Source organism: Cydia amplana, chromosome 25, assembly GCF_948474715.1.
Source record: "Cydia amplana chromosome 25, ilCydAmpl1.1, whole genome shotgun sequence".
NCBI classification, from domain to species: domain Eukaryota; kingdom Metazoa; phylum Arthropoda; class Insecta; order Lepidoptera; family Tortricidae; genus Cydia; species Cydia amplana.
In genome coordinates this window covers 209,180-227,410 of record NC_086093.1, presented here as the reverse complement: position 1 = coordinate 227,410, position 18,231 = coordinate 209,180, and the positions used below count along the sequence as shown (strand labels likewise).

General features: G+C 43.8%; 1 protein-coding gene across 1 annotated transcript in view; it reads left to right on the top strand.

Moving 5' to 3' along the window:
- Window positions 1-210: 210 nt before the first annotated feature.
- LOC134659851 (uncharacterized) overlaps window positions 211-18,231 on the top strand; it is a 35,615-nt gene continuing 17,594 nt past the window's right edge. Inside the window, exons 1-14 of the mRNA XM_063515559.1 lie at window positions 211-332; window positions 1,698-1,832; window positions 1,958-2,054; window positions 2,766-2,909; window positions 8,846-9,523; window positions 9,890-14,117; window positions 16,672-16,862; window positions 16,949-17,053; window positions 17,140-17,244; window positions 17,331-17,435; window positions 17,522-17,626; window positions 17,713-17,817; window positions 17,904-18,008; window positions 18,095-18,199. Of these exons, the coding sequence (XP_063371629.1) occupies window positions 211-332; window positions 1,698-1,832; window positions 1,958-2,054; window positions 2,766-2,909; window positions 8,846-9,523; window positions 9,890-14,117; window positions 16,672-16,862; window positions 16,949-17,053; window positions 17,140-17,244; window positions 17,331-17,435; window positions 17,522-17,626; window positions 17,713-17,817; window positions 17,904-18,008; window positions 18,095-18,199 (6,330 nt within the window). The remainder of the gene's footprint in view (window positions 333-1,697; window positions 1,833-1,957; window positions 2,055-2,765; window positions 2,910-8,845; window positions 9,524-9,889; window positions 14,118-16,671; window positions 16,863-16,948; window positions 17,054-17,139; window positions 17,245-17,330; window positions 17,436-17,521; window positions 17,627-17,712; window positions 17,818-17,903; window positions 18,009-18,094; window positions 18,200-18,231) is intronic.

Here is an 18,231-nt window from a genome sequence, read left to right as displayed (position 1 = left end):
AATTTCTATTAACAATAAAATAATATCATAAATCCTCTTTAGCTCGAGCAGATAAAATTTAAGAAGAAACAACTCTGTCAAAAGATTCTCTGGACCATCAAAATAATGATGTAATTTCGGCTGTCAAAATTCAATATGTTTAAATAATTAAAATTAAATCTTAAAAAATATAACAAAGTGATATGAAATGAAAAGACATAAATTTATCTAATGTTTCACCCAGTTGGTGTAGACGTAGATAGTTACTACACCTTATTTCTTTTTTGGCTTCAAATTTTCGGTGTCTATACTACACTTCTCGTTGTTACTGCACTGATTGTCATTTATATTTTGTAAGTATTACTGTAGAAATATTGGTACTACATTAGTAGTTTATGTCACTGCTACATAATGAAAGGCATTAAAATACGAGTGTGGGTTTAGAAACGAACATAGTGAGTCATTAAAATTTTACTCTTTTCTCTTATCACAACAGTAACCCTCTTTTTGCTTCTCCGTAGTCGGGTAAATCGAGTAATAACTAAAAATATAATATGTATTTAGCTTTCTTTGCCTTCTGAAATGAAACGAAGGTTGTTCCTTGGTTCAAGTAATGAAGATTTTTTGAAATAGGTTTTTTGTAATACTGTTGTAATAATATTTGTACAATATTATTACAATCATTAAATTAGAGAAATTGTAGTCTTTGCGGAAAGATAATATAAGTCGGAATGTACGAGCTCCCCTACATTTAACGATTCTTTCCGCACAAGCCCCCTCCACACTCGTGTGTGATTTCGCAGATCTGAGCGCCTACCGCGAACCACGTTCGACGTGTTGCCTCTCTGTCGCACTTGTAAATTCGTGCGTAAGTGTGACAGGGAGGTAACACTTCGAACGTGGTTCGCGGTAGGCCCTCTGCGGTCTCTGCGAACTTGCGAAGTCGCGAACACGAGTGTGAAGTCGATTTCACAGATCTGCTACCTTGACTCCACACTCGCGTTCGCGGCTTCGCACCGCGAATCGCGCACGAGTGTGGACGAGACATAAATAAAATAAACTGGTCAAGACCATTGGCTAAATTCTCTGCATGTGAGGCATGAAAAAAAAAACTGAAATGCCAATGCCAGGGTGCTGTCAAAATTATTTGAAAATTGTACGTTGATGTTTGTGTTGTGCGTGCTTTTTTATTGAGTTAGTTTGTTTATAATTTGTTAAAAGTTTCAAACAAATAAAAGAGAGGAGTGTTGAACAATGCTTTAGTGGTCACTGTATAGTTTTTATGTTATTGGTTCTTAAATAAAATGGACGACTCAAAGTCAAGGAAGTCCGATGCTGCGGCGACGTAAGTGATTTATCACTTATTCGTGATATAAAAAAAATCTATATAACGGTAACTTAGTTAAATACCAAATGGATCTTTAATCTTCGGATATAGAATTTACTCTAGGAACAGAACCCTGGTTTCGTAATTTCCAGTTAAGAAGAAAAATATTAGGATTGTTTGCTCAAGTACTCATTCAACTGGTTCTGATTCTAGTTAGCAGAGGTCAGCAGAGGTCAGCAAAACGCGGCTGCATACATGGGGACTGTACCTAAGGAATAAACAATCTCCTTTCTTGTATGTATATTATTGTCTGCTGACCGACATAGTGTTGTGCTAGCGAGAAATCGAGCCACTGTTAGAATGAGTATTGTTATATGACCATTTATTGCAGGAGGAAACGTCGCTCGTCAATCCTGAAGAACCAGCGCTGCGTCCGCGCACCGCTGTCCGAGCTGGAGTTCAACGTGGCCACCCCCGACCAGGCCAAGAGCCGCCGTGTGAGCTTCAGCCGCCGCACCGGCGTGGCGTGAGTGCACTACTGTTACAGGCGACACTGAGCTGCTGAGCTGTGGCCACCCCCGAAATTACTTGAGATAACGAGCTTGCACATGAGCTACATGCACTTCTAATATGTAATTTTTCTGGTTACAGAGAGTTCGAGATTACTGAAGCAACAACTGCTTGGAAGAATGTTTACGAGCAACACAACAAGTCGCTGGAGTCGTCGGCCAACGAGTCCGGACTGAAGGTAAATAGCCTCCCTTACTCCTATTACCGCGTTCCTACTTCGCGTTCAAGTGGCGGCCTCAGCGGAAAGCGAGCCCCCAAACGCCCTGTACACACCTCGAGGCGCAGCATAGAGAACGAGCTGACAGCTGAGCTGGAACGAGGCCAAGACGGTTGCTCAAGACAAGAAGGCGTGGAAGGATCTTGTGGAGGCCCTATGCACCTATGCATGCTATGAGATGTCTAGAAATCGGTATTTTGTGTTATGTAATTAATGGATGCCTCCTTACTTGCACTTGCCTCTAATACTCCCACTTACGGTTCACAACAAACTCAAGCCTCTTTAGTGCTTTCAAAGTCAAAGTCAAAATATACTTTATTCATGTAGGCCTAGCAACAAGAACTTATAAACCGTAACTAGATTCATACTTTTGACTTGTAGATACAAGATTTACCTTAAAACTAGGTCAAAATTTTGCTCACTGTTTTCAAGTGGCAAAAAACGTGAAACTTGTTATGGCTCCTCTACACGATGGGCCAGCGCCGGCCACTCCAAGGGACGCAGCCATGCGGTAGAATGAGATAGCAATATCACTTGCTCCCTCTAACGCATAAATGCGTCCCTTGGAGTGGCCGGCGCTGGCCCATCGTGTAGAGGAGCCATTAGAGCTAATAGGAAGAAATTTTCCTGAAGTGTGTTTCTTGTGTTATAATTGCGACTAAACATTATAAGGCGGCGCCGCGACGCGTGGGGCACCTCGGCGCGCGCGCCTCGCACTTCGAGGACGAGGAGGCCGACGTCGTGGACGCCACGGAGCCCCGGGCCCCGCCCACCGCACAACTGGACGAACTGCCCACCAACACCAATACTATACAGGTGACACCTCACGACCCACCTCGTGTGAGGCACTCACGAGGCCGACGTAGACGCCACGGAGCCCCGGGCCCCGCCCACCGCACAACTGGACGAACTGCCCACCAACACCAATACTATACAGGTGACACCTCACGACCCACTTCGTGTGAGGCACTCACGAGGCCGACGTAGACGCCACGGAGCCCCGGGCCCCGCCCACCGCACAACTGGACGAACTGCCCACCAACACCAATACTATACAGGTGACACCTCACGACCCACCTCGTGTGAGGCACTCACGAGGCCGACGTAGACGCCACGGAGCCCCGGGCCCCGCCCACCGCACAACTGGACGAACTGCCCACCAACACCAATACTATACAGGTGACACCTCACGACCCACCTCGTGTGAGGCACTCACGAGGCCGACGTAGACGCCACGGAGCCCCGGGCCCCGCCCACCGCACAACTGGACGAACTGCCCACCAACACCAATACTATACAGGTGACACCTCACGACCCACCTCGTGTGAGGCACTCACGAGGCCGACGTAGACGCCACGGAGCCCCGGGCCCCGCCCACCGCACAACTGGACGAACTGCCCACCAACACCAATACTATACAGGTGACACCTCACGACCCACCTCGTGTGAGGCACTCACGAGGCCGACGTAGACGCCACGGAGCCCCGGGCCCCGCCCACCGCACAACTGGACGAACTGCCCACCAACACCAATACTATACAGGTGACACCTCACGACCCACCTCGTGTGAGGCACTCACGAGGCCGACGTAGACGCCACGGAGCCCCGGGCCCCGCCCACCGCACAACTGGACGAACTGCCCACCAACACCAATACTATACAGGTGACACCTCACGACCCACCTCGTGTGAGGCACTCACGAGGCCGACGTAGACGCCACGGAGCCCCGGGCCCCGCCCACCGCACAACTGGACGAACTGCCCACCAACACCAATACTATACAGGTGACACCTCACGACCCACTTCGTGTGAGGCACTCACGAGGCCGACGTAGACGCCACGGAGCCCCGGGCCCCGCCCACCGCACAACTGGACGAACTGCCCACCAACACCAATACTATACAGGTGACACCTCACGACCCACCTCGTGTGAGGCACTCACGAGGCCGACGTAGACGCCACGGAGCCCCGGGCCCCGCCCACCGCACAACTGGACGAACTGCCCACCAACACCAATACTATACAGGTGACACCTCACGACCCACCTCGTGTGAGGCACTCACGAGGCCGACGTAGACGCCACGGAGCCCCGGGCCCCGCCCACCGCACAACTGGACGAACTGCCCACCAACACCAATACTATACAGGTGACACCTCACGACCCACCTCGTGTGAGGCACTCACGAGGCCGACGTAGACGCCACGGAGCCCCGGGCCCCGCCCACCGCACAACTGGACGAACTGCCCACCAACACCAATACTATACAGGTGACACCTCACGACCCACCTCGTGTGAGGCACTCACGAGGCCGACGTAGACGCCACGGAGCCCCGGGCCCCGCCCACCGCACAACTGGACGAACTGCCCACCAACACCAATACTATACAGGTGACACCTCACGACCCACCTCGTGTGAGGCACTCACGAGGCCGACGTAGACGCCACGGAGCCCCGGGCCCCGCCCACCGCACAACTGGACGAACTGCCCACCAACACCAATACTATACAGGTGACACCTCACGACCCACCTCGTGTGAGGCACTCACGAGGCCGACGTAGACGCCACGGAGCCCCGGGCCCCGCCCACCGCACAACTGGACGAACTGCCCACCAACACCAATACTATACAGGTGACACCTCACGACCCACCTCGTGTGAGGCACTCACGAGGCCGACGTAGACGCCACGGAGCCCCGGGCCCCGCCCACCGCACAACTGGACGAACTGCCCACCAACACCAATACTATACAGGTGACACCTCACGACCCACTTCGTGTGAGGCACTCACGAGGCCGACGTAGACGCCACGGAGCCTCAGGCCCCGCCCACCGCACAATGGTCGGACAGACAGACGTACGAGTGATCCTATAAGGTTCTGTTTTTTCCGTTTTTGAGGTACAACCCTAAAAATAGTTGTATTCTATACTAGCTGTTGCCCGCGACTTCGTACGCGTGGATTTGTATATTGGTGGTTATATATTCTACATTAGCTTAGAACATTATGCAGCAAAAGATCGCAGTAAGACGGTTAATCATTTGTTAATTATTAATATTACAACGCATGATACTTGTCTTTCACAACCTACGAAGCTTCAAGCCCCTAACTGAATAAAATTGTTCTCGATATAATCCCTCTCAACCAGAAGATTTTCATGTCCTCTATTTAATAAAACCTACTACTTAACTACCTATTTACGAAGTTTGAAGTTCCTAGCTTTAAATAAAATTTGAACCCTATACAAACTTTCAACCCCTTTTTAACCATTTTAGGGGATGAATTTTTACAAACGCTGAAATTACTTTTCTTGTATTTTAATAATATGCCTATATACAAAGTTTACAACGATTAAAGTCCCGCACTCAAATGAATGTTTGACCTCTATACAAATCTTCAACCCCTTTTTCACCACCATGGGGATGAATTATCAAAAACTCTGAAATTAGTTTTCTTCTCTTTTGATGAAATACCTTTTTACGAAGTTTCAAGTTTGTTTGCAACTTTACAAACTTTCAACCCCCTTTCGACCCTTTAAGAGATGAATTTTAAAAACGCTGAATTTACTTTTCTCGTTTTTTAATAAAATTCCATTTTACAAAGACTCACAAAAATGTTTGATCTCCATACAAACTTTTTACCCTTTTTCACCACTTTGAGAGATGAATTTTCAAAAACGCTGAAATAAGTTTTCTTCTCTTTTAATAAAATACCCTTTTAAGAAGTCTCGAGTTCCTAGCTTAAAATAAAATTTGAACCCCATAAAAACTTTCAACCCCTTTTTAACCCTTTTAAGGGATGTACTTTTAAAAACGCTGAAATTACTTTTCTTGTATTCTAATAAATGCCTCTGTACAAAAATTCAAGCCCCGCACTCACAAAAATATCTGATCTCCATACAAACTTTCAACCCCTTTTTCACCACCTTGAGATATGATTTTTCAAAAACGCTGAAATAAATTTTTTGCAGTTTTAATTTAATACCTTTTTACGAAGTTTCAAGTTCCTAGCTTAAAATAAAATTTGAAACCCGTACAAACTTTCAACCCCTTTTTAACCCTGTTAGGGGATGAATTTTACAAAACGCTGAAATAACTTTTCCTGTCTTCTAATTATATCCCTAAATACAAAGATTCAAGTCCCGCACTCTCAAAAATATTTGATCTCCGTACAAACTTTCAACCCCTTTTTTACCACCTTGGGGGATGAATTTTTAGAAACGCTGAAATTAGTTTTCTTGTATTTTAATAACATATATTTTTACGAAGTTTCTAGTTCCTAGCTTAAAATAAAATTCGAACTCCATACAAACTTTCAACCCCTTTTTAACCCTGTTAGGGGATTAATTTTACAAAACGCTGAAATAACTTTTCCTGTCTTCTAATTATATCCCTAAATACAAAGATTCAAGTCCCGCACTCTCAAAAATATTTGATCTCCGTACCAACTTTCAACCCCTTTTTTACCACCTCGGGGGATGAATTTTTAAAAACGCTGAAATTAGTGTTCTTGTTTTATAATTTAATACCTTTTTACGAAGTTTCAAGTTCCTAGCTTAAAATAAAATTTGAAACCCGTACAAACTTTCAACCCCTTTTTAACCCTGTTAGGGGATGAATTTTACAAAACGCTGAAATTACTTTTCCTGTCTTCTAATAATATCCCCAAATACAAAGACTCAAGTCCCGCGCTCGAAAAAATATTTGATATCCATACAAACTTTCAACCCCTTTTTCACCACCTTAGGGGATGAATTTTCAAAAACGCTGACATGAGTTTTCTTGTATTTTAATTTAATAACTTTTTACAAAGTTACAAGTTCCTACCTTAAAATAAAATTTGAACCCTATACGAAATTTCAACCCTATTAGGGGATGAATTTTACAAAACGCTGAAATTACTTTTCTTGTCTTCTAATAATATCCCCAAATGCAAAGATTCAAGTCCCGCGCTCGAAAAAATATTTGATATCCATACAAACTTTCAACCCCTTTTTCACCACCTTAGGGGATGAATTTTCAAAAACGCTGAAATCAGTTTTCATGCATATTAAAAATATATCTCTTTACGAAGTTTCAAGTTCTTAGCTTAAAATAAAATTTGAACCCTATACGAATTTTCAACCCTTTTTTAACCCTGTTAGGGGATGAATTTTACAAAACGCTGAAATTACTTTTCCTGTCTTCTAATAATATCCCCAAATACAAAGACTCAAGTCCCGCGCTCGAAAAAATATTTGATATCCATACAAACTTTCAACCCCTTTTTCACCACCTTAGGGGATGAATTTTCAAAAACGCTGAAATTAGTTTTCTTGTATTTTAATTTAATAACTTTTTACAAAGTTTCAAGTTCCTAGCTTAAAATAAAATTTGAACCCTATACGAACTTTCAACTCCTTTTTAACCCTATTACGGGATGAATTTTACAAAACGCTGAAATTACTTTTCTTGTCTTCTAATAATATCCCCTAATGCAAAGATTCAAGTCCCGCGCTCGAAAAAATATTTGATATCCATACAAACTTTCAACCCCTTTTTCACCACCTTAGGGGATGAATTTTCAAAAACGCTGAAATTAGTTTTCTTGTATTTTAATTTAACACCTTTTTGCAAAGTTTCAAGTTCCTAGATCAAAATAAAATTTGCACCCCAAGACGAACTTTCATCCCCTTTTTAACCCCCTTAGGGGTTGAGTTCCAAAAACGTTGCAATTACTTTTTTTTGTAATCGGCTATTATGCCTTTCTAAGAAGTTTCAAAGCATTTGTAATGGATTTAAACTTTCAACCCCTTTTTAACCCTGTTAGGGGATGAATTTTCAAAAACGCTGAAATTACTTTTCCTGTCTTATAATAATATCCCCATATACAAAGTTTCAAGTCCCACACTCACAAAAATATTTGATCTCCATACAAACTTTCAACCCCTTTTTCACCACCTTGGGGGATGAATTTTCAAAAACGATGAAATTAGTTTTCTTGTATTTTAATTTAATACCTTTTTGCAAAGTTTCAAGTTCCTAGATCAAAATAAAATTTGCACCCCAAGACGAAGTTTCATCCCCTTTTTAACCCCCTTAGGGGTTGAATTTCCAAAAACGCTGCAATTACTTTTTTTTGTAATCGGCTATTATGCCTTTCTAAGAAGTTTCAAAGCATTTGTAATGGATTCAAACTTTCAACCCCTTTTTAACCCTGTTAGGGGATGAATTTTCAAAAACGCTGAAATTACTTTTCCTGTCTTATAATAATATCCCCATATGCAAAGTTTCAAGTCCCACACTCACAAAAATATTTGATCACCATACAAACTTTTAACCCCTTTTTCACCACCTTGGGGGATGAATTTTCAAAAACGCTGAAATTAGTTTTCTTGTTTTTTAATATAATACATTTTTACAAAGTTTCAAATTCTTAGCTTAAAATAAAACTTGTTCCCCATACAACCTTTCATCCCCTTTTTAACCCCCTTAGGGGTTGAATTTTTCAAAATCGCTTCTTATCTCTTGTACACTTTATAAATGCAACCTAGTGTGCAAATTTCAACTTTCTATCTTTTGTAGTTTCGGCTCTGCGTTGATGAATCAGTCAGTCAGTCAGTCAGTCAGTCAGTCAGTCAGGACACTTGCATTTATATATATAGATCTACTTCAAAAAGGCTCCTCCTTTTTCAATTACGCATTATTTTTTATTAGTGTAAGACATTTGAATAAATATGACACATTGTATAAACATCACATATTTAACTTGTTCCAGCTCTTCCGTCTAGAATTGAACCCGGGCCTCCGCGAGCTGACGGACAACCTCGACGTAGACTTCTCCGCCATGGCGCCCCCCGCCGACGACCTAGAAGCCCTGCGGCGAGACCTAGAGCGCGAACCTAAGCGCGCCAACATCTCCGACGTCAGTATCGACGTCGACTTCAACGCTACACACTTCAGCCTGAAAGTTGATGATGATGATATGTCCATCACCGATACTATCCGCAGCCCCGCTGTCGCTGCGACTAAAAAGCAAGTCGATGATTGGACGGTTGATAAAGAGAATATAGTTGTTAATCCGTACATAGCGCCTCCGCCAGCGGAGTTCCCTTGCGAGGATGATATATTAGTGTTTGATGGGAAAAAGTGCAAGTTTCAATCGAAATTGGACCTTAGTGATGCGCCTTTAGAGTCTGAAACGGAGAATATTCCACCCAAAACAGTCTTTCTTGATGATATGACAGAAACGCAAGCGGTACCCGTGCAAATTATACGAGATAAGAGTGTCCTGAATACAGAGCGGAGAAAAACTGTAGTGTTTGGTGACGATGGGGATATGTCGGTGACTCAGGCTGTTGCTGATAATATTATAGCCCCGAGAGCTTCACAGGAAGATAAGGAGAATCAGAAAACTATGTACTTCGATGATTTGCCGGACATGTCAGTTACACAAGTAAGCGTTTAAACCTTTTATTTATAGAGTCTAAGCGAAATTTGCACGGACTTGAACAGAAGTGAGGGAGTGTGATATTATAAACGTCATTTTAAAAATTTGTTTGGTTGGGGTGTCAGTTATCTCTGCAGCTTACTGTACTATCGTCAACACAAGTGACCACTAAAAGCTCGTGTGGTGTCGAGAATGAAAAGCAAACTATGTATAACTTGATCAAACCAAATTTGTCAGTAAATAAGAACAAAAAAATATATACTCGTCCTTTTCTTTTGGGTTCTAGTACTAGTGTAGGACAAAGATAGTATGATTCTCTCTATGTTTGAAATGAGACAGTCCTTTGACAAACTATAATTTGTTTTTTTACAGGCCTTACCAGCGGATATCATTCAAAGCGAACCCGAGCGCAAAACCATATTATACGAAGATGACGCACACATATCCATGACCGAAGCTGTGCCAGCTCGCATACTCACAGGGTCTGAACACCTTCCCTTAGAAAACTTAGAAAATAAAACAACTATTGTGTATGAAGACGCCGATGTGTCCATGACTGGCGTGGTATCGGGAAATGAAGTAAAGGGTAGTGCAGATCGTAGAAAAACTCTTGTTTATGGGAATGATGGTGGGAATGTCTCCATAACTGGTGTATTGCCAGCTAATTTAATTGATGAAGTAAAAATTCAATCTAACGTAGATCAAAGGAAAACTATAGTTTTTGGTGATAAAGATGGACATGTCTCTATGACTGGAGTTTTGCCGGAAAATATAATAGATGCAGCTAAATTAGTTCCACCAAATACGGAACGAAGAAAAACTATTGTCTATGGTAATGATAATGGAAATTTGTCTGTAACTGGCGTTTTGCCAACTAATATAATTGATGAAGCGAAATTAACACAACTTAATACGGATCGCAGAAGAACAGTCGTTTTTAGAAATGGTGATGGTAATCTATCAATGACTGGTGTAGCACCAGTGAGTATACTCGATGGAGCAAAAGTTACTCAAGAACCTAATACAGACAGAAGAAAAACCATTGTGTATAATAATGATGATGGTAATGTGTCCATGACTGGGGTTCTACCGGCCAATATTATTGATGAAGCAAAAGTAAGGCAAAGTATGGATCACAGAAAAACAGTAGTTTTTGGAAATTATGATGGAAACCTATCTATGACTGGTGTAGCACCAGTGAGTATACTCAGTGGAGCAAAATATCCTAATGCAGATCGTAGAAAAACCATAGTTTATGAAAATGATGGGGGTAATATCTCAATGACTGGAGTGGTACTTGCCAATATACTTGATGGAGCGAAAGAAACTCAAGAACTTAATACAGATCCTAGAAAAACCATAGTTTATAATAATGATAACGGAAATGTTTCTGTCACTGGGGTAGTGCCAGTTAACATTATTGATGTAGCAAAGGAAACCCAAGAATCAACTGCAGATCGCAGAAAACCCATAGTTTATGGTAATGATGAAGGTAATATTTCTGTAACTGGAGTAGTCCCAGTCAATATACTTGATGAAGCAAAACAACTTCCTACAGATCATAGAAAAACTGTGGGGAATGGTAAAGATGATGGTAATATGTCTAAGACTGGTGTCTTACCTCCTAATATCCTTGATGATGGTGCAAAGATGCAACCGGTAAATGCAAAACGCAGACAAACAGTTGTTTATGACGAAGATAATGGAAATTTATCCATGACTGGTGTAGCACCAATTAATATACTTGATGGAGCAAATAAGCAAAATATAGAAGATAAAACTGTAGTATATTCAACTGATAGTGGACATTTGTCTCTAACTGCTGCAGAATCAGAGATATTTGAGGATGCTAAGGAACAACTCGTTGAACAAGAAAATGAGCCAGATACAGAACACAGAAAAACTGTTGTTTTTGGTGATGATGATAACAATGTTTCTATAACTGGAATGATACCAGCTAATATTGAAGAAGATGCCAAATTGATCCCGTCCCTAAATGAAGAACGCGGAAAAACTATTGTCTATGGAAATGAAGATGGAAACGTATCTGCGACTGGAGTCACACAAGAAAATATGATACAACAGCCTGAAACCAATCGTAAAAGCATTGCTCATGGCGTTAATGATGGAAATATGTCTATAATAGGTGTTCTGCTGGCTAATATGCTTGACGAAGAAGATGCAGTTAAAATTACTTCTAATCGCAGAAAAACCGTTGTTTATGAAGATGATGACGCAAATATGTCTATTACAGGAGTTGTTCCCAATATTATTGGTGTAGAGAAATCTACGCAAGCTCCATATGAACGCAGACAAACTGTCGTTTACGAAAATGATGTTTCAATGACGGATATAGTTCCGGCAAATATAATGCCTGAAGATACCAACATCATAGTACCAGAGACACCAACAAGTATTATATGTGAAAATACTGAAACTCAACAGAATGAACTTGAGGTTTTCTATGTAAAGGATGAACAGGTTGAAATGATAGAGGCAGTTACAATTCCAAAACTCATTGAGTCAGATGAAGAAGGAGATGTTTCTATGACGCAAGCCGACGGACCACAGTCGCTAAATAATCTTTGTCCAGCCACATTTAATAAGTTATCGGCTAATCAGGATATAACCTCACTCAACAAATCGCAGCTTGATCCACATTCAGCCACATTTAACAAATCTTTGGCCAACCAGGAGTTAGCCGCAAACAAATCATTAGCTGGCCAAGAATCGGCCACATTCGAATCCACAGTCAATAAAACTTTCACTGCTCATTCAATGTCGATGAATAAAACTCTAACCAGCAATGTTTTAGTCTACGGTGCCACAACTGAGCGTGATGCTAAGGATGGTGATAATTCATACATAGTTGAGGGCTTGAATTTAGAAGACAACCAATCTCAAGAGTCCCCAAACGCCTCACTGGGTCTGTCTAAGAGCTTCACTGAGCAGTTGGCCAGGTCTCGGGTACAAGCAGTGATGACACCACCAAAAGAGTCTATTCTCGATGTATTACTTGATATGTCGCAGGCTTCAGGAGAAGATATATGGAATAAACCACAAAGTAGCACTGTAACTGGACCTGTCAGCGATATAACTATGACTGACAGTGTGCCTACTTCTGAAAGCTACATCCTGGTCAAGGACGAAGGACCAGATGGACCAGCGCTGGAAGCCACCGAACCTGTACAATATAAGAAGCCAAAGCATGGTATAGTTTGTAATCTCCAAAGGAAACTCAACGAGCTAAAAGACACGCTGCTTGTAAAACAGAAATCTCCTAAAAGAGATAAAAATAAAAGTGAAAATCAGGATCTGACGCATAACACCTCAAATTTGGGTACTTCTAAAATTACTAATAGTTCCGAGGGGAGTAAATCGCCAAAGAATTGTTTAAACTCCACAAGTTCAGATTTGGATCCTCCTAAAAGTAATGAGAGTTTAGAAAAGAGTAAATTGCTAAAGCCTTCCTTAAACTCTCCGAGTTCTCCAAATAAGGATTGTCAAGAAAAGAACAAGTCATTGAAGATCGATTTGACTTCCGAAATGTTTATACGGGACAAGAAAGAATCTCCGGTAGATAATCAGATACAGGTGGATTTGACTTCTATTGAAGACAAGGAGATGACTCCTATTGAAGACGAGGAGCGAGCGAACACAACTAAATGCCAAGCAAATGATACTAAAGCCATTTTAGACGCTCTGTCTGACTTTACCAATACAAGACGCTCCGGAGACTTCGAACCCGCTCCAAACCGAGATAGGCCTAAACGCAGCTCCGCTCCGGACAGAAAATCCATGCCCGTATCAATGGAAGACCTGCTTCGAGAGATCTCCACGGCCCAAGCGCTTATGAAAACTGAAACGGCACAGACAGAGATAGACTTAGATGCGACCGAAGACAGTTCGGACGATCAGGCTAGCCCGCTTAGACTCAGCCGAGAGGTCGTCAAAACTCTACGTTTCGAAGACGATGACTCCATTCTAGAGTCTAAAGTCCTTCAAAAACCTATATCATCCGATTCTCCGCCTCCCCGAACCTCCTCGGTCATACCGACATACGAGATCAGCGATCCGGTGAAAGAGCTCATGAAGGACCTTATAAAACCGCTAGCGGACGTGGAGAGACCCGTACGGAGCGAGCCTTGTCAGAGCTCCCAAGCGAACCGTTTCGATTCCAGCCAGATCGATCTAATTCCCGCCAAACCCTTTCTAGTATCTCCTCACTCCTGTTTAAGAAAGGAAAAAGAGGCTCTAGAACCAAGGAAAGAACCGGAGCCTGTAATAGTCTTCGACCCGTCCAATCCGCTGAACAACGTTGTGATTCCACCGCTGGATCGAGCGGTGGTGCACAAGTACAATCCGGTGCAGTCGGGGCACAGCATGAGCCCGAGCACCCCGAGCGTGGAGAGTGAGTGTTGCCAGACGGAGTCCGAGGCCTTGTCGAGGAACATGGATGTGGGCGTGGTGCTGGTGAAACCCGCAGTGGAGCGGGGCGTGGCGTCCCGCTCCAAGCTGGGCGCTGGCGCGGTGGACCGCGCCACCGCTACTCACGCTTCCGTTAAGGATTGTGAAGTTAATACGTCTATAGTTATGAAAGGTAATTGCAATATTTTTTTTAATTTACTTATTTAGATAGTGCTGGTTCGTTGCACCGTTTAGTTCTCGAATCATTTCAAAATATTCGTACGCAATTATTTAATAAAAGAAATGCTAACTTTGGATAACTTTTGTATGCTGTTTCCTAGATTACTACAATATAATTAAAACACTTCGTTATATTGTAGTTTCGGGCCCTTGCACACCGCCACTTTTTAACGCGCCGTCTTCGTGCATTTGTACTGATACACACGCGTTTCGCACGCAAGTCAGACGCAGCTTGTAGACATTTGCAAATGCGCACCTACAGCGATGCAGACGCGCTGGCCAAATGCGTTTTTTAGCAGACTCTCTAGGAAACCACGGCAGCCAAGACAACACGCGCCGTCAACGCGCGTTTGAGATGTTTGCATCGCGACAAACAAACTGCATCGTGGAATGAAAGTCGCGGTGTGCCAAGCTCCTACCTATAGTAACAGTACCTATTCAGTTCATTTGATGTAATTTAAATCATGTTCAATTGGAATAAAGTCGCTTTTGCTTTGTTTCGTTCAATTTTCAAACAACCCAAAATCAACTCTATTTCCTACAATTTAGGTTCAAATTTCAATGGCAAATTTTGGATGTTTCGTGTTTTATGGCTGGGCTTTAGGAGGCTAGAACCTTTGACTACCATTTTTGTACAATAACGTATAACCTTCGATCAACACGGGCTTCCGGCACGGAAGGGATAGGCTCAAGCGATATCTTGACATTCAAATCATTCTGCCATTTTTCGCGGGGGGGAACGTGCACACAGTCGCACTTCTCACACACTTACATACTTACTTGTAATGTCGACACAAATACATAGAAAATGACACCCTACACAGACAAATCTTGCACACCTCGATCTGTTTTTTTGTACGGACGAGTCACAAGTGTCACAACACGCACACTAACACATTTTCGTCAAAGAATTTTATAGTTTTCTGAGAGATGAGAAATCGGATTTGTCGCTCGACCGATCCGCAATTTGCTATCCGGTGGCGAATGCACTAGTCCCAAAACGCACTATTAGTCAATACACTCTAATTTCGAAAGCCCCTCTTCTCATAAGAAACTAGGCCCAAAATACCATATTTCCAAAAAGGCTCATTCTCGATTTACACGAGAACCATTGAGAACTAGTCCCAAAATACACCTTTCCCAAAATACCCCAAATTGTGTTCACCTGTGCGTGGCGTAATACTTTATTCTCATAATGCGTAGGTCTCAAAACACTCTAGTTCCAAAATACCCTATTTTTTTGGAATGTCTCTTTGTGACTGCTTTCAGCCGTAATCATTACCCGTTTGATGCCTAAAATATTTTTTTCAAAAATAGGATTTACGTATTTAATTATTATTTTGAGCTATACAGGGTGTAATCGTTAAGTGTTGCTCGGCGATAGTTCCGTAAATATAGCAGATATCAGAAAATTTCAAATTGATATCGAAAGTGCATATAGTGATGACATTATTTAATTATTTAATGCCATAAATGAGGGTAGTTTCTCGCCCACCTAATTATGATAGTTCCATACACTGCTTTATCAACACAGGCATTAAAACACTCGTGTGTATATTGCCCTTCACTTTCACTATATGCACTTTCGATATCAATTTGAAATTTTCTGATATCTGCTATATTTACGGAACTATCGCCGAGCAACACTTAACGATTACACCCTGTATAGCTCAAAATAATAATTAAATACGTAAATCCTATTTTTGAAAAAAATATTTTAGGCATCAAACGGGTAATGATTACGGCTGAAAGCAGTCACAAAGAGACATTCCAAAAAAATAGGGTATTTTGGAACTAGAGTGTTTTGAGACCTACGCATTATGAGAATAAAGTATTACGCCACGCACAGGTGAACACAATTTGGGGTATTTTGGGAAAGGTGTATTTTGGGACTAGTTCTCAATGGTTCTCGTGTAAATCGAGAATGAGCCTTTTTGGAAATATGGTATTTTGGGCCTAGTTTCTTATGAGAAGAGGGGCTTTCGAAATTAGAGTGTATTGACTAATAGTGCGTTTTGGGACTAGTGCATTCGCCACCGGATAGGCAATTTGTACTGGGCGAGGAAAATCGATAAATCCAGCAATTACATGAGACTAAAATATAATAATTGTGTTTAAATGTAATTAAACGTATGACATGTAAAAAAAATATTACATGTGAAATGTAACACCTTCTTTTTGTAAATTTGATGTCCCCGACCTCTTTTTACAACAAAAAACCGAGCAATTAGGCATTTTTTCTGCTGCTGTGTTCACTCGCGCGTCTGGACTCGGTCTAGTTTAAAATCCGAGCGCAACTAGTTTTATTACCCGCGCTAGATCAGTTGATCTTGTACCTAGGCAGAGGGGAAATAGTGTGAATGCCGCATCCCTTCCGTGTTGATCGAAGCGTATAACTATAGCTGGTCAACCAAATCTTGTCTGTAAAAAAAGTACATTTTTCAAATTTGCCGCCTTTTTCTACTGTCAAAATCTGGTTGACCAGTATATGTCTACTACATTTCTAGACAACCGCGAGCTCCTAGCCGACAGCTCTTCCCTCACGCTGGTTGACGACGCGCTGTCCCGGTCGCCTGTTCGTGTCATCTTCAAGCTGGACGAGCCGTACTCGTCGGTCGTGCTGGACTCGGACCTGTCGTCTGTACACGACTCGGAGCACGGCCGGAAGAGGGGACATGTCGCCGCTAAAGGCCCGGAGGTGAGATACCCGCTGTCGCCTGTACACGACTAACTGTAACACTAGTGGTCGCGCTGCCCCGGTCGCCTGTTCGTGTCATCTTCAAGCTGGACGAGCCGTACTCGTCGGTCGTGCTGGACTCGGACCTGTCGTCTGTACACGACTCGGAGCACGGCCGGAAGAGAGGACATGTCGCCGCTAAAGGCCCGGAGGTGAGATACCCGCTGTCGCCTGTACACGACTAACTGTAACACTAGTGGTCGCGCTGCCCCGGTCGCCTGTTCGTGTCATCTTCAAGCTGGACGAGCCGTACTCGTCGGTCGTGCTGGACTCGGACCTGTCGTCTGTACACGACTCGGAGCACGGCCGGAAGAGGGGACATGTCGCCGCTAAAGGCCCGGAGGTGAGATACCCGCTGTCGCCTGTACACGACTAACTGTAACACTAGTGGTCGCGCTGCCCCGGTCGCCTGTTCGTGTCATCTTCAAGCTGGACGAGCCGTACTCGTCGGTCGTGCTGGACTCGGACCTGTCGTCTGTACACGACTCGGAGCACGGCCGGAAGAGGGGACATGTCGCCGCTAAAGGCCCGGAGGTGAGATACCCGCTGTCGCCTGTACACGACTAACTGTAACACTAGTGGTCGCGCTGCCCCGGTCGCCTGTTCGTGTCATCTTCAAGCTGGACGAGCCGTACTCGTCGGTCGTGCTGGACTCGGACCTGTCGTCTGTACACGACTCGGAGCACGGCCGGAAGAGGGGACATGTCGCCGCTAAAGGCCCGGAGGTGAGATACCCGCTGTCGCCTGTACACGACTAACTGTAACACTAGTGGTCGCGCTGCCCCGGTCGCCTGTTCGTGTCATCTTCAAGCTGGACGAGCCGTACTCGTCGGTCGTGCTGGACTCGGACCTGTCGTCTGTACACGACTCGGAGCACGGCCGGAAGAGAGGACATGTCGCCGCTAAAGGCCCGGAGGTGAGATACCCGCTGTCGCCTGTACACGACTAACTGTAACACTAGTGGTCGCGCTGCCCCGGTCGCCTGTTCGTGTCATCTTCAAGCTGGACGAGCCGTACTCGTCGGTCGTGCTGGACTCGGACCTGTCGTCTGTACACGACTCGGAGCACGGCCGGAAGAGAGGACATGTCGCCGCTAAAGGCCCGGAGGTGAGATACCCGCTGTCGCCTGTACACGACTAACTGTAACACTAGTGGTCGCGCTGCCCCGGTCGCCTGTTCGTGTCATCTTCAAGCTGGACGAGCCGTACTCGTCGGTCGTGCTGGACTCGGACCTGTCGTCTGTACACGACTCGGAGCACGGCCGGAAGAGGGGACATGTCGCCGCTAAAGGCCCGGAGGTGAGATACCCGCTGTCGCCTGTACACGACTA